Source organism: Artemia sp. Qi Xiang Cuo, chromosome 2 (assembly GCF_049724085.1).
Source record: "Artemia sp. Qi Xiang Cuo chromosome 2, ASM4972408v1, whole genome shotgun sequence".
Taxonomy (NCBI): Eukaryota; Metazoa; Arthropoda; class Branchiopoda; order Anostraca; family Artemiidae; genus Artemia; species Artemia sp. Qi Xiang Cuo.
This window is the reverse complement of record NC_142795.1, coordinates 20951135-20967413: the sequence shown is the minus strand read 5'-3', so window position 1 is coordinate 20967413 and position 16279 is coordinate 20951135. Positions and strand designations below refer to the sequence as shown.

General features: G+C 36.2%; 1 protein-coding gene across 1 annotated transcript in view; it reads right to left on the bottom strand.

The window, feature by feature from the left end:
- The window catches only part of LOC148954991 (uncharacterized), a 117583-nt gene that overhangs the window by 89865 nt on the left and 11439 nt on the right, over positions 1 to 16279 (bottom strand). The window contains exon 2 of the mRNA XM_089105928.1: positions 15854 to 15959. Within this exon, the coding sequence (XP_088962054.1) occupies positions 15854 to 15959 (106 nt within the window). The remainder of the gene's footprint in view (positions 1 to 15853; positions 15960 to 16279) is intronic.

Below are 16279 nucleotides of genomic sequence, written 5' to 3'. Positions count from 1 at the left end.
AGCGTAGTTGATTTCCAGATATAAATTATGTTTTTGAGGAGGACACTCACCCACAGCCCTCAGGACAAGGGTTGTAAGTTATGCCCTGGGGGCATATAAGGTTATATAGAAAGCGTTGTCGTAGAAACTTGCTCATTCGATTGGAAATTCAAAGGGCTAGTGCCCTTTTTAACGGTCGAAAGTGATTGGAGGGCAACAAACCCCCCTCTCACGCCCACCATTTCCCCAAAGACATCCAATCAAAATTTTTAGATAGCCATTTTGTTCAACGTAGTTGAAAGTTTTGGAAATTAGGACTTTAAGGATGACAAACCCTCCACCTAACAGCCCTCAGGACAAGGGTCGTAAGTTATGCCCTGGGGGCATATAAGGTTTTTTATAGAAAGCGATGTTGTAGAAAGTTCAAAACAGGCTCATTCAATTGGAAATTGGAAGGGCTGGTGCCCTTTTAATATTCAAAAGTGATTGAAGGGCAGCTAACCCCCCTCTCACAATCACCATTTCCCCAAACACATCCAATCAAAATTTGGAGATATCCGTTTTGTTCAACGTAGTCGAAAGTTCTGGAAATTAGGTCTTTTAGGATGATAACCCCCTCAGAGCCCTCAGTGCAACGGTTTTAAATTATGCCCTGGCGACATATAAGGTTTGTATAAAAAGTTGTTGCAGAAATTTCAAAAAGGGCTCATTTGATTGGAAATTAAAATTGCCCTTTTTAATAGTCGAAAGTGAATGGAGAGTAATTAACCCTCCTCTAACGCCCACCATTTCCCCAAACAAATTCAATCAAAGTTTAAAGATAGCCATTTTGTTCAACGTGGTTGAAAGTTCTGCAAACTATGTATTTAAGGATGACAAACCCCAGGACGAAGGTCGTATGCCCTGGGGGGTATATAAGGTTTTTATTGAAAGCGTTATCGTAGAAACTTCAAAAGGGCTGATTTGATTGGAAATTGAAAGGGCTATTGCCTGTTTTAATAGTTGAAAGTGATTGGAGAGTGACTAACGCCCCTCTCACGCCCATCATTTTCCCAGACACATCTAATCAATCAATCAAAAACAGCCCTTAGGGTAAGGTCGTAATTTATGCCCTGGGGGCATATAAGGTGTTTATAGAAAGCGTTGTCGTAGAAACTCAAAAGGGGCTCATTCAATTGGAAATCGAAAGGCATAGTGCCCTTTTTAACAGTGGAAAGGGATTGGAAGCTTGATATTTTTATAGTAAAGATCGCTGTGGGTGTAATGCATTATTTTTTGTCGTTGTTGTTGTTTAGACCAGGGCACTTCGTATCGAAGGAGTGGTCGTAGAAACTTCGAAAAGGACTCATTCGATTGAAAATAGAAAGGGCTGATGCCTTTGTTAATAGTCGAAAGTGATTGGAGGGAAACTAATCCCCCTCCCATTTTCCTTTATGTTTGAAAACTAAATGTTGCCTTAAGATTAAATTAAAATGCACTGTGCTAATGCTAATTCCGAATAAGGCATCTCAGCAGTATCCCAAGAACGACTGAGGGTATTATGTTCAAACTTTCGGGGCTACTTCTGCTCTTAAAATCTAACCAAAACAAAATAGCGTAAGTGTATCCAAGCTATCAAAGAAAGTAAACAGATTTTTTTGAGAATGGTATCAAGTTTTCCATTTCAGGACAACGAGATGAGGTATGAAACTAAATTAAACACTACTATTTGTGTCCAGATTTTTAAAAGGGTGTATGTTGTTGAAAATCGCTGAAAAATTTTCTCCAGCATATAAATAGCAGGTCAAACTATAAATTCTTAAAGAAAAAACCGGAACGATTCAAGCTATTATTTTCTTTTTCCCTGACAAAAAAACTATGTCAATATAAAATGAACAGAAATTAATTAAAAAAACTTTTCCCACAAAATAAGTTTTTCAAAGAAAAGTAAAGAACTCCATTAAACGAAAAATGAGCAGAAATAAAATCAAATAATCTACCAAGCGTGAAACTACCACAAATCAGCATCGATAAATAAACTAAACCCAAAACGAACAAAAAATTACAATAAATAACCGAGTAAAACTCAAAACGAGCAGAAATTAACATAATTTGGGCTCAAAATCCCTATGCCTTCCCAAGGCCAGAACATAATTTGCACTTTACTGAAAAAAATACAAATGAATGTGCATTGTCAGTTTAATATACATATACTGATATTTAGTAATCAAAATGTTAATATTATTTGACTTATTAAAGTTATAAAAGTAAAAATATTTATTATTTTTTCAGTAAAGTGCAAATTATGTTCAGGCCTTGGGAAGGCATAGGGGTTTTGATCCCAACTTATGTTAATTTCTGCTCTTTTTTAAGTTTGACTCGGTTATTTATTGTAATTTCTGTTCGTTTTGGATTTCATTTATTTATCGATGCTGATTTGTGGTAGTTTCACGCTTAATATATTATTTGATTTTATTTTTGCTCATTTTTTGTTTAATGGAGTTCTTTACTTTTCTTTGAAAAACTTATTTTGTGGAATTTTTTTTTAATTAATAAACCATAAAAGGCACCCATAAAAGGCTACGAGCATGAGAAAATTTGCCTGATTTTCGAAAAGAGGGAAGACACCTTCTAAAAGTCAAAGAATCTTAATGAAAATCACACCATCTGATTCAGCGTATAAGTGAATTCTACTGTAGACGTTTCAAGCTCCTATCTACAAAAATGTGGAATTTTATATTTTTTGTCAGAAGAAAAAACAGGGATACGTGTATTTATTTGTTTGTTGTTGTTTTTTTCCAGGGATGATCGTATCGAACCTATAGTCTTAGAACATCGGGAAATGGCTCATTTGAACGGTAATGGGCTATGCTATGCTTTACGCTAAAGTTTGACTGTTTGTTCCGATTTTTAAGAACGACTCCTGAAACACAAGGGTCGTTGAAGCTTTTTTAAAAGTGCTAAAAACTTTAGCTTGAAGAGCAAGGTATTGAGGAGGGGGTCAACCCCTTCCTACAAGAAATAATTTTATTTGTTTTGATTTTTAATGTTGCTCCGTAATTTCAGTGGAAAAAACTTGTTTTTTATTTAATTTTCTATAAAAGAGATGGTTACTCATTTATCCCGAGTACTTACTTTTAGAGGGTATATAATGATTGAATGGTAACTGTAAAATGTTTTGTATTCTTGCAGAAGAATATAGTGATTCAGGGGCAGATCCACAGCAAAATCTTGGGGGAGGCCCAATGTGACAAGGGCACCAATGAGCAAAATCTTCGGGGGGGGGGGGACAATGTGGCAAAGATGCCAGTAATGAACCAAATTGACGAATTTATTCTAAAAAAAAGTAAAAAAAAAGAAAAAAAACAAGGAATGAAGGCACCGGAAAAAATCTTGGGAGACCCGCGGTTCCCCCCTGGATCCGCCACTGCAGTGATTGGATAGTAGCCTTAGAATATTGTACACTGTAAAAACTTAAATGCGTTACAGTTAAAAGATGAAAACCGGGTTTTTGAAAACCAAAAAGAACGACATCAAACTACCAGCAATTTTAAGAATGTGTCAACGACTAAGACAATTAAAAGATGAGAGATGCATTACCTATACAGCCAGCCGACAAAACATTACGAGGCTCGATTTTTATTTAGAGTACTATTAGGGATGAATTATCTTTGTATATAGAGGGAAGGGCAATTCCTCCTGACAACCTTGCAATGCCTCTCTTGGAATACTGTACAGTAAAACAGAGAAAGTACTAAAGTGCAAATTGAGCAGAATAGTAACGTAAGGTGGAGGAGATGGATAATAATTAGCGAGGATCTGGAAGATTCAGCCAGATGGCAACAAGGGAAATGATTGGCATGTTAAGAAAATGACAGGAAGTGATTTCTCATACTTGTACGTGTAAAAGATAGGAACGAAGCCTCAGTTAAAGATAAAGAAAGTGTTAAAAAGAAATGGAGTGGACGGTTGAGAACGTTAAACCGTTATACAATTGTATGAAATGATATAGAAAGGAATGAAAAAGTTTTTAACAATTTGGAAGTGAAGCAAGATTCAATTTCCAAGGAGGATTTCAAGACGGTACAAAAAGAAGTGGAAAACGATAAGGACACTAGGTGCTAATAGCATGGTAAATGAGTTGAAATATGCTGGTTACGCTGTTAAAGATAAGTTCATGAAGATAATAAATGTAATTTTTATAAAGGTGACATAGTAGCTATCCCCCCAGATATTGTGGTTTGGTGTTTACGTCTGAAAAATCTACAGGAAATTGATATTTAATTCATACTTCAGGTAGGGGCAAGGGAACAGGAAAATTCCCCAGGTTTGAAAAACAAAGACTATCGAATTTGGTAGTCAGAAAACCGTCCATTTTGGCGGTTTCAGACATTCCCATTGCCCCTCCGAAAAGATCTCCAAGTAACACTAAAGAGTGTGAACCTTTGTGATTTAGCTTTAAAATGGATATTCTTTGATATATTAGCTATTTTTCCCAGAAAACACCCTTTACAATTTTTCTTAACAGTTTGTACTTAAATACACAACAAAACGTATTAAGGAATGAATAAATCTCTTCAAGGGACAAAGTAAAATCAACAAAGCAAAATGTAAATTTGAATGTTCTAAATAAGAAAAGATCACAAAGAAGGTAAACAAAGAGCTAACGAAGACGCAGCGTTATTCCATGGCAAATTTTCAGATGTCTCTTTCGGATGAGTTAAAAACCTTACTAAATCCCGAGGCTATGTGCTACTTATAGTTGAATTAACATACCGTGGGAAAGTATTGTTTCAGGAGATTGTTCCAACTGAACAAAAGAAGGCGACGCTGAAGGTAGAGGGAGCTTCATGAATGAAAATTGCATAAGGATCAAGTATTGATCAACAGGTGCACACTCATTTTGAAAGCTAATAGCCAACTTAGTATGCTCAATAACGCTTCTGCAACAACGTTATCGGCTACTTTAAATAATAGATATAGCCTTCGCTTAAATGTAACTTCTGGCTATTGACGATATCACAATTAAAAATACAAACCTGGATAAGGGACTGCTGGCTAAGGGACTTCTTGATGAGGGACTGCTGGCTATCTTAGACACTAGTCGAGTTTGGTAAATGAAGCCTCAATAATGAATCCATGTCTAAAATATGCACCGGGTGATTGTCAAGCTACTATCTTTAACTCTTCCTAATTCCTATGGCTTAGAAGACTGCATACATGACAGGTTTATACCTACCTAAATTTTGTCAAAAAGTTTTACTTTAATTTCTTTTTAATTTGCTGTAATTTTCGAAAAACTAATTGCTATTGCATCAGCCGAAATTTGAAGTATCAAGCTTTTCTCTAAATTTTACACATCTTTAGAACCTTATAAATCAGGTTGAGCAAATGTGTGAGGCTCAAAACTGTTGCCTGGTACCTCATTTAAGTGACCCATCTATTTCTGAAGGTTTCACTTTTATAACACAAAGATTAATAAAGGTCATCAATGGTCAACGCTATTTGGGGGAAGAGTGGAGATAGTTTCTTCAAAATACCATCCCGGAGTATCATTAAGGCTCTGAATCCATTCCTGGGAGTTTCATACAATTAACTCAACTACTTTCCAAGAGAGCCAAAATCCCTTCATATGGAATTTTACCACAGATAGAGGAGTGTCTTTTCAGATATCAGACCCGAGAGCCCCCTACCCTCTTCCTCGAACAGATTCTTCGGGCCCTTCTCCAAAAGTTAGATAAGCACCTATTTGAAGATTCTGAGTGGAGCAGTTAAAATTCTATGTTTGTAGAAGGAAAAGAAAAAATAAATTTTTGGAAGACTCTTCGCTTCCATTGAGAAAATCATTTATCTCTCTCATAAAAGTTGAACTGACTTGCACCTATTTAAGACTCAAGAATGAAACAGTTCGTAATAACAAACTGCAAGTAAAGACTGCAGTAAATAATATGCTAATTCACGGAACCACTAGGGCACGTTTGAGGTATCAACCTCTACCCTCCCTTAAAAAGACCTTCTGCCCCCTCTTCTAAGGTCATATCTCTGTACAGCAATGCAAAGATCCTAGGACGCAAATATACCATTCGATAAAAGGACCTTTTTTAAATTCAAAAATGCATTCAATTGAATTTTACACACCAAGGTATAAAAGGGTTCCTCTAACAATCAGATGTTGTATGTAGGTTACTACTATTGAATTCTAACGGTACTATAAAGCAGAGTTGACATCCCTTTTGGATTCAACAGTTTATTTTTCCATCTCGTAATTTTTTATTCTGTAGCAATTTTAAGGAAATAACTGAATTTTAACTCTTTACATGATGGTTTTAAGTTCAAAGCTAAAGAAGTTTCTTTACAAATCAACCCAACCGAAATATTTGTTACATTTTGCTGTAACCTTCCGAAAAGCCGATTATTTTGACGAAAAAAGACAAATCGAGATACGATATTTGTAAATTCTTGTCCTAGAGGAGCAGCAATCCTAATGTAAATTGAAAATAGCAGTTTGCTGGATACATTTAAATTTAGAACGTTTACTCTCTAGAAAAAAAATAATACAAAACGGCATACATTTCGAGTTAAAATTTGATTTGCGTCAAAATTACGAACTGTCATTTTGAAATGACAGAAACGGGGAAAATGTCCCTTGCTTAACTTTCAAGGTTTGCCAAAGTTTAAATTTTATTGGAAGAAAAATTCAAATTTAGGCGAATCCAATTCTTTACGCTTTTTACCTTATCAATGAAAAAGCAGGAGTTACTACATTGCCATCAAGATATACGAAGTGATGAATATGAACTCTTTTCGACTTGCGATCAGTTCGGAAAACCTTAGCTTAACTGTGTAAATGGAATGATTTATTCCAAATTCATTCTTTTTATATAAATCGCCTATTTTGGGGATTTTGATGAATTTGGCTTCCATATCCCTCAGGAATGCCTTGCTTGACAATAGAAACGCAATATGCTGATTTTCTAAGACTAGGAGCATTGCCATAAAGTGGTAGTAGAAAAGTAGACAAGTACGCTGGGAGGAGGGGGTAGGCTTTTTGAACCAATTCAGGTCCGCGAAATATGAAGCTTTTTCACGACTTTGCCCATAATTCATGTTTGTTGGCAAAAATTAGTTTGCCTTTAAAAATGCAAAATAATTATTACATCTCATAAACCAGTCCCATATAATTATTATTGCATAGCACTGATTCTGAAAATAAAGTACCAAGGACAGTGAAAATTTAACCCAACTGTTTGAACTGGTTAGGGGAACCTTACGCAACCATATATGTTTTAGAAAAAATGGAAAAATCTGTAATCAAATATTCAATGAAAATGATCTCCATGGGCAGTTTTGCAATTTTTGGTAATAGCAGGCGTCGCATCTAAGAGTAGAAATGTGGGTGGAAAAAATAGCCAAATACTAGCAAAAAATAGCCAAAAACACCTGGCGCCATACTGCTTAAAAAGGCGCAGCTTTCATTTAAATGTTTAATTGTCTTTGCAAATCAACACACAGTTGAGGCTTGAATTTTATGGACGGAAAGCGCTGTCAAACTGAATAATCAATTTCGCTCATTCATTTTCATGGTCCCACGTGGCAACACTGGCGAAAGTATTATACTGCCCTAAAACGTTATAATTTTGAAAAAAGAAAATTCTCAAAAAACCGCAGTTTTCGGGTATGAATATTCGAGGGGGGTTGATTTCCTTTAACTGCTCTAGCTCTGGATAGTGTTGCTGAGGTCTCTGGTTATCATTGCAGCAATAGAAAGGTGGTATTATTACAATATATTAATAATAATATAGATATTATTACAATATATATACAATATATTACCCCTTTGTACAGGCCAACGAGGCTTTGGGGGAATAACAACATGTAATATTGTACGTGTGTCTAACGAAGAATAAATCTTATCTTGTCTTATTATATCAAAACACAAGTAATTGAATTGCAAACAGGTCAGCTATGGACTACTTTGCTCGACCATGTGTTTGCAAATCAGTAAAATTAACCAGGCACTCAAACCCTCAGGTTGTTTGCTCAAATATTTTGATAATTTGATGATCACGCCAAAAATTTCGCCTCGCACACAATCGCAGCCAAGTTAATCAAGCAGTAAAGAACTGCTTGAAAAAAAGAGAGCACTTATTAGTAGTGATAATAATAATAATTATAGGAATTTGTGTTTGAAAAAGCTACAATTTGATTTCCTTGTGGTTTTTTGCAAAACAGAATATTTCTTAATGGCAGCCATTGCACTTCCTGGCTGAAGGGCCACGAAACGGAGATCAGCACCACCGGTTTGGACCTTAAGTGTCTAGTGCCGTCATACTGCAGTCATTGTAGGAACCTCCAAAAAACACAGCCTCGGGCCAAAAAAAGCTGTGTTTTAGCTATTAAAAATTGGCATAAAATAGAGAATTAAAAAAATACCAAACCGAAAGATACAAAATATGAACTTTTAGCGCAAACATTTGGCGATTTTTGGAAGGGAAACAGAATAAAATTTTCTGGCTCATTCAGAACCAAACTGTTAGGTTGAATAACAAGAAAAAACAAATCAATTTTCATTCAACATCTTTAATTTCTCTATGCAAAATAAGGCACTTGTTCGATATCCCGACCCCACTCGAGAATTTTGATCTGTATGATCTGAGAAAAACCGGTTTGTCTGTCTGCAGTAGGTTTTAATATGCTTACTCTCATTGAGAAAAACTACGATGTGGATATATATTTAGGGCGGTCTGCTTTCCATAATTCTCTGTTGTAGTTTCCATAATTTTGTTACTAAAGTATTATATTTTCATCAGATTTTGGTATATTTCATTAGGATTAACCTAACTTCACTTCTTGGGTAGGGTGGGGATATTTAACAAGTACCCAAAGTAACGAAAATAAAATAATGAATAATAAACATAATCATAGCCGGCGCAATCGCGCTGCCTCAGTAAAGAACGATGGTGGCACAATGTATTATTTTTTTTCTAGACCAGGACACTTCGTAACGATGGAGTTGTCGTAGAAACTTCGAAAAGGGCTCATTCGATTGGAAATTGGAGTGGCTAGTGCCCTTTTTAATAGTCGAAAGTGATTGGAAAGCAACTTACACCCCTTCCATGCCCACGATTTCCCCAAACACATCCATTCAAAATTTTGAGATAGCCATTTTGTTCAGCGTAGTTGATTTCCAAATAGAAATTATGTTTTTGAGGAGTACACTCCCCCACAGCCCTCAGGGCGAGGTTTTTAAGTTATATCCTGGGGGCATATAAGATTTTTTATAGAAAAAGTTGTCGTAGAGACTTCAAAAAAGGCCCATTCGATTGGAAATTCAAAGGGCAAGTGCCCTTTTTAATAGTCGAAAATGATTGGACAGCAACTAACCCCCCTCTCACGCCCACCTTTTCCCCAAACACACCCAATCAAAATTTTGAGATAGCCATTTCGTTCAACGTAGTTGAATGTACTGAAAATTAGGTCTTTGAGGATGACAACCCACCCCCGCAGGGTTATAAAGCAAGGGTTAGGGTTATAATTTATGCCCTGGGGGCATATAAGGTTTTCATAGAAAGCTTTGTCGTAGAAACTTCAAAAGGGGTTCATTCGATTGAAAATTGAAATCGCTAGTGCCCTTTTTAATAGTCGAAAGTGATAGAGGGCAACTAACACCCCTTCCACGCCCACCATTTATCCAAACACATCCAGTCAAAGTTTTGAGATAGCCATTTTTTTCAACCTAGTTGAAAGTTCTGGAAATTATGTCTTTGAGGATGATAACCCCCTCAGAGCAAGGGTTATAAGTTATACCCTGAGGAGCAAAGAAGGTTTTTATTGAAAGCTTTGTTTCAGAAACTCAAAGAGGCGCATTCGATTGAAAATTCAAAGGGCTACTGCCCTTTTAATAGTCAAAAGTGATTGGAGGGCAACCTACCCCCTTCTCACGCCCACCTTTTCCCCAAATACATACAATCAAAATTTTTAGATAGCCATTTTGTTCAACGTAGAAGAAAGTTTTGGAAATTAGGTCTTTAAGGATGGCGACCCCCCTCCCCACAACCCTCAAGGCAAGGTTTGTAAGCTGTGCCGTGGGGGCATATAAGGTTTTTATAAAAGGCATTATCGAAACTTCAAAAAGGTCTGTAGAAACTTCAAAAAGGGCTTATTCCATTGGAAATTGAAATGGCTAGTGGCCTTTTTCATAGTCAAAAGTGATTGGAGGGCAACTAAGCCTCCTCTCACGCCCACCATTTCCCCAAACACATTAAATTAAAATTTTGAGATAGCCGTTTTGTTCATCGTAGTTGAAAGTTCTGGAAATTATGTCTTTGAGGATGACAACCCACCACAGCCCTCGCGGCAAGGGTTGTAAGTTATTCCCTGGGGGCATGAGGTTTTTATAGAAAGCGTTGTCGTAAAACTTCAAAAACGGCTTGTTCGATTGGAAATTAAAAGTGCTAGTGCCCTGTTTAATAGTCAAAAGTAATTGGAGGGCAACTAACGCTCCTCTCACGCCGACCGTTTCCCCAAACACATCCAATCAAAATTTTATGACAGACATTTTGTTCAACATAGTAGAAAGTTCTGGAAATTAGGTCTTTACCAGCGTTGTCGAAGAAACTTCAAAAAGGACTCATTCAATTGGAAATTGGGAGGCTTGTGCCCTTATTAATAGTCAAATGCGATCGGAGGGCGAATGCCCCCCCTCCCATACCCATCATTTCTCCAAACACTTCCGATCAAAATTTTGATGTAGCGATTTTGTCGAGCGTAGTTGAAGGGTCCAGAAATTATATTTTTCAGTATGACAACCCCCAACAGCCCTCAGTGATAAGGTTGTAAGTTATGCCCTGGGGGCATATAATGTCATATAGAAAGTGTTGTCGTAAAAACTTCAAAAAAGGCTCTTTCGATTGGAAATTGAGCGGGCTATTGCCCTTTTCAATAGTCAAAAAGTAATCAGAGGGAGAATTACCCCCTCCCCTCCCCAACACCCATCATTTCCCCAAACATTTCCGATAAACATTTTGATATGGCCATGTTGTTCAACGTATTTTAAAGGTCTGGAAATTATGTCTTTGAGGATGACAACCCTCCCCCATAGCCCTCATGACAAGGGTCGTAAGTTATGCCCTTGGGTCATATAACATCTTTATAGAAAGTTCTTTCGTAGAAGGTTCAAAAAGAACTCATTCAATTGGAAATTGAGAGGACTATTGCCTTTTTTATTAGTCGAAAGTGATCAGAGAACAAATGTCTCCCTTCAAGCCTATCATTCCCCCAAACACTTCCAATCAAAATTTTGATATAGCCATTTTCTTAAGCCTATCAGAAAGGTCTGAAAATTTGGTCTTTAAGGATAACAACCCCCTCCCCCCAGCCCTCAGGGTAAGGGTTGTAAGTTGTGCCCTGGGGACATAGGGTTTTCATAGAAAGTGTGGTCACATAAACTTCAAAGGGGGCTTATTGGATTGGTAATCAGACGCTCTAGTGCTCTTTTTAAGTCGAAGTGATCATAGGGCAGCTACCCTTCCGCCCCTACACATGCATCATATTGTCCCGAAATGCGTCTAATAGAAATTTTGAGATAGCCATTCTATTCAAAATAGTCTAAGTATCATATAACAAGGCTTTTGGGGTTGAAACAGACCCCAGAGATTAGGGGTAAGGGTTGTAAGTTATGCCCAGGGGTATTGAAGGTTTTTATGGAAGGGATGGTTGTTTAACTTCAGAAGAGGCTCAGTCTCTCTCTCTGAAAAAGACTATGTCAATATAAAACGAACAGAAATCAATCAAAAAAACTTTTTCCACAAAATAAGTTTTTCAAAAAAAAAGTAAAGAACTCCATTAAACAAAAAATGAACAAAAATAGAACCAATAATCTACCAAACATACAACTACCACAAATCAGTATCAATAAATAAATGAGACCCAAAACAAACAGAAACTAAATTAAGTCAAACTCAAAACGAGCAGAAATTAATCTGAGTAGGGTTCTAAACCCTATGCTTTCTAAAAAAACAGAATATAATTTGTACTTTACTAAAAAAATTCTTTTAAATGTTTTCAGTCATAACCTTAAGAAATCAAAAACTAATTAAGATTTTAATGTATAAATATCAGCATATGCATATTAAAGTGACATTGCGCATTTTTTTTCAGTAAATTCATATGAACTTGTTTGTACAAAATACAAATCATATTCTGGCTTTTAGAAAGCGTAGGGTTTAGAGACGTACTCATATTAATTTCTGCGCGTCTTGAGTTTGATTTACTTTAATTTCTGTTTGTTTTTTTTTTTGGGGGGGGGTCATTTATTTATTGATACTTATTTGTGGTAGTTGTATGCTTGGTAGATTATTTGATTCTATTTTTGTTCATTTTGGTTTAATGGAGATCCTAGCTTTTTATTGAAAAACTTATTTTGTGCAAAAAATGTTTGATTAATCTTAAGAAACAACAACAATACTTACTTACTTAGGTCCCGGTCATCCTCGTGGGACGTTTTGGGGCCACTCCTCTTGCTAGCTCATGCGTAAGGGCTCGGCACAACAACAATAAGGGGCACGAATATCGAAAGAAGTACCCATCACTATGGACAAGTATACAGCACACTACTTTCTGTGCAAATCACCTGCATGCTGTTTCTATTTATTGTCATTGCCGACTGAAAAGGAAATCCATCTACCATTGTCGGGGAGCAATTACTAGCAATTTTTTACTCACTCATTTGGGACTATGTAAGGCTACATCATGTTCATCAAATATATACATAATATTCGGTAAGGCGGGGTTGGGAGGGCAGGGAAGAGAAGGGGAGAGTTGAGTATTGAAGAGTGATGGAGACTGGATTTATTATTATTATTTTTCTTCTATATTTTTATTTATCTTTTATTGTTTTTAATTCAGTTTTTTTCAATTTTTCAGCGCGAAAGTGTTGTTTAGTTTACTTATTTATTTATGAGTGTGAAAATAAAAACCTTAATTTATCTCTATTGCAATATGAAAAGAAAAAGAAATTTTAAAAACAGCAATTTAAAGGGAAAAATTTGTGTTGAAAAGCCTTATTATGTAGGCTACTGGGCAATCAAAGATATAAATGGAATCCAAACTGCAAGAAAAAGACTTTAAAGACAAAAAGCAGCTGTAGACCCAATACAGTAAGTTCAACAAATCAAGCTCAGTACAAGCGTTTTGGCAAATTTCCAGCAAATTTCTGCGATTCTTTTTTCAGAAAAGTTCTGACAGGAAATGGCAAATTTTTACATAAAATGAAAAATTACCACAAAGAGGCCCAAAAGTTCCAAACGCTAGAAGACAAATATAAAACTTTAGACGTCATGTCAATGGGTCGTTAAAATCCTTATAAACTCTATTTGCGCTGGAAAATTCATGACGCAGTAACAGGCCACAACATTCAAGCCAGCCTAGTAGAGGAGTTGATCTGACCAAAGAGAACAATAATATATATATATATATATATATATATATATATATATATATATATATATATATATATATATATATATATATATATATATATATATATATATATATATATATATATATATATATATATATATATATATGTATGTGTGTGTGTGTGTATATGGCTCCATAACCAGGAAGTTGGGGCAATTCAGGAAGATCAGAAGATTCACTACTTTAAAAATAGCATAGGCTACTGATTTTGGTTTGGGACTTATTGAGCAATGCATGTCATTTGGCGTGCCCTTCTAATTATTAATGCTCTTTTCCAATGAATCCAGTTTATAATCAGCAATTTCAATTAATTTTCGCACATTCTACGACAAACAGCTCTGCTAGTTCGATCATTCAAAAGATCATGGGACTAAAAACTAAAATTGCGATCACGCCTACATAAAAAATTTCCAGTTTTGGCTACCTATAAGGAACAATAATCTGGAAAGAAAGAGGTGAGGGGGTCTATATCCCCTTCAATGAAAAATGAATATATAGGTTACATGCTATTGTTATTGTTTAATGCGTATTTTGCTAACGCTTCCTAATTCCTTCGTCCGTCTACAAAAAAAAACAAAAAACATATACACATAATAAAGGCTATTCACCAGATCTGCTGCTATTTATTTGGATAATTGCCAAAAAATGTTGTTAAAAACCGAAGTAACTCAACTAAATTTTCAGTAGCACATTAGATTTTCTAAACAAAGTGTAACTTGGAAAAGCAGAACACGAATGTCGTTTGAACAAGAAAAACATAATTTTCTTTGGGCGCCATAAACATAAAACTTTTTTCACCCATAAAAGCAAAACGTGAGCATACAATATAGAAAGAATCTCAGCTTGAACCCAAATAGTCTAACCATTTTCGAAAGTCATAAAATATAGAACCATAAACAAGAGACTTCTCGGAAAAGCGCCAGCAAGGGATATAAGATAAGAATCTCAAGAACCAAGGAAAAAATAATACAATTTTAGAAGGAAACTAAGCTTGATATGGAGTGATAAAATTTTTCAGAACAAATCCAAAAATAACGCTTTCTTTTTCTATCAATGTTAGAGGAAAAACTTTCGTTCTTACCATGAACCAAACTGTATTTAATCATCTCAAGTCGTGCGACGTTTCGTTTCAATTACGCTTGAGGTTTGGAGAGTTGACACAGGCAGCCAGGACCTGAAGCGAAGGAACAAAACCAAAGCACTCGCAGGAAGTCACACATTGCGCACAATTGCAAAAGAAGGTGCGCAGCCATTTGACAAAGCCAAACTAACTCGTAAACAAATACTTACCTGTCATAATGGTGACTGGAATTTGATATTTTTGCATATTCAAACACGATATAGAAAATTCAAGTTTTTTTTTATAGACATCTTCCTTCTTGTTGCAAGAAAAACTTTGTGGTCCAATAGAATCTTCGCACGGGTTGAACCGCTGGGGTTTCTGTAAGCATAAGAACAATTGTGCCAATACAAGCCTGGGATTCTAGGATGTACTAGGTCGAAACATGTGGCCAACTCCACTCCAACCCACTTAAGACCTGGTTTTCTCGACTAAGATCTTCGTCCAGGGGACCCTCCCCTCACGAGAAACTCCTCCGTAGAAAGTGAAATTCTCCCTGAACAATGCCATTTTCTCTGAAAATCTCCCCAAGGTAAAAATTTCTCGCGGACGATTCATCCTGAAATTTTTCTCCTTAGCATACATTCATTTGAAAAAGACTTTAATTTCCAGTCGTTTTTCCAATCACTGGAATTCTCCCCTTCCGTGGAAATCATTTCTCAACAATCCCACCCGAAATAAACTCTGTATACTTCCCAATAACAAATACTATACGCAAACATGAGCAAATTTTTTAACTTACAGGCCTTTTACCTAGGCGCTGTGGGGGGGAGGAGGGTCATGTTACCCCTAAAGGCATAATTATTAGATCTTTCAACTATGGTGAACAAAATGGCTATCTAAAATTTTGATTAGACGACTTTGGGGAAGAAGATGCGTGGGAGGGGGCGTGGGAGGTTGCCCTCCAATCCGTTTGGTCACTTAAAAGGGGCCCTAGAACTTTTAATTTCCGTTCGAATGCACCCTATCCCGATTTTCTAGGACCATTGTTTCGATACGATTACCCCTGAGAAAAACAAACAAACGAACAAAAAAATGATAAACACACATCCGTGATCTTTCCTCTGGCAAAAAATGCAAAATGCAAAAAAGAGATGTAATTTGTCGCACTGTCTGGTTCAATTCACTTTAACCCACCCCGTCAATTTTTCTCGATTAAAAAACGAGTCGATGGCGCAAGGAGAATCTTCACCTGGGTTAAGATACCGGGGTTTCGGTGAGCACAAGATTAATAATAACTACCTTACCAGGAACGGAAACTTTCCAAACAACAAAAAAATAAACTAATTAACTTACCGCAGAAGAATATGGAGGATTAAAAAGTTTGATTCCATCTTGTCGTAATTTATCTTTGATAAGTCTCTGCAATTTAGCCAATGCTATTCGAGTTGTATCACAAGTACTAGAAGAAGAAAAATTATTTACTAATTATTTGTTGCTTCTCTTTAATTAATATGTATATTGGCATAGACATGACTTTGGAGAACCCACATCCAGATAGATATGACAAAATTTGAGCATGCGTATGCCAAAAAAAGGCTGTAGGCTATATGCCTACACATAGGAGAAATATGGGGGATTCCTAAGGTAGGTCCGAAGGTTTTCACAAGGAACGTTTGAAAAATTTGGACCTATAAACACTTTTTGGCTGAAGCGAGGTTTAGTCCCCTCCTTCGAAAGGTCCTTTACTCTTCTCAAAAAATTTCAATGTCAAAATTTATC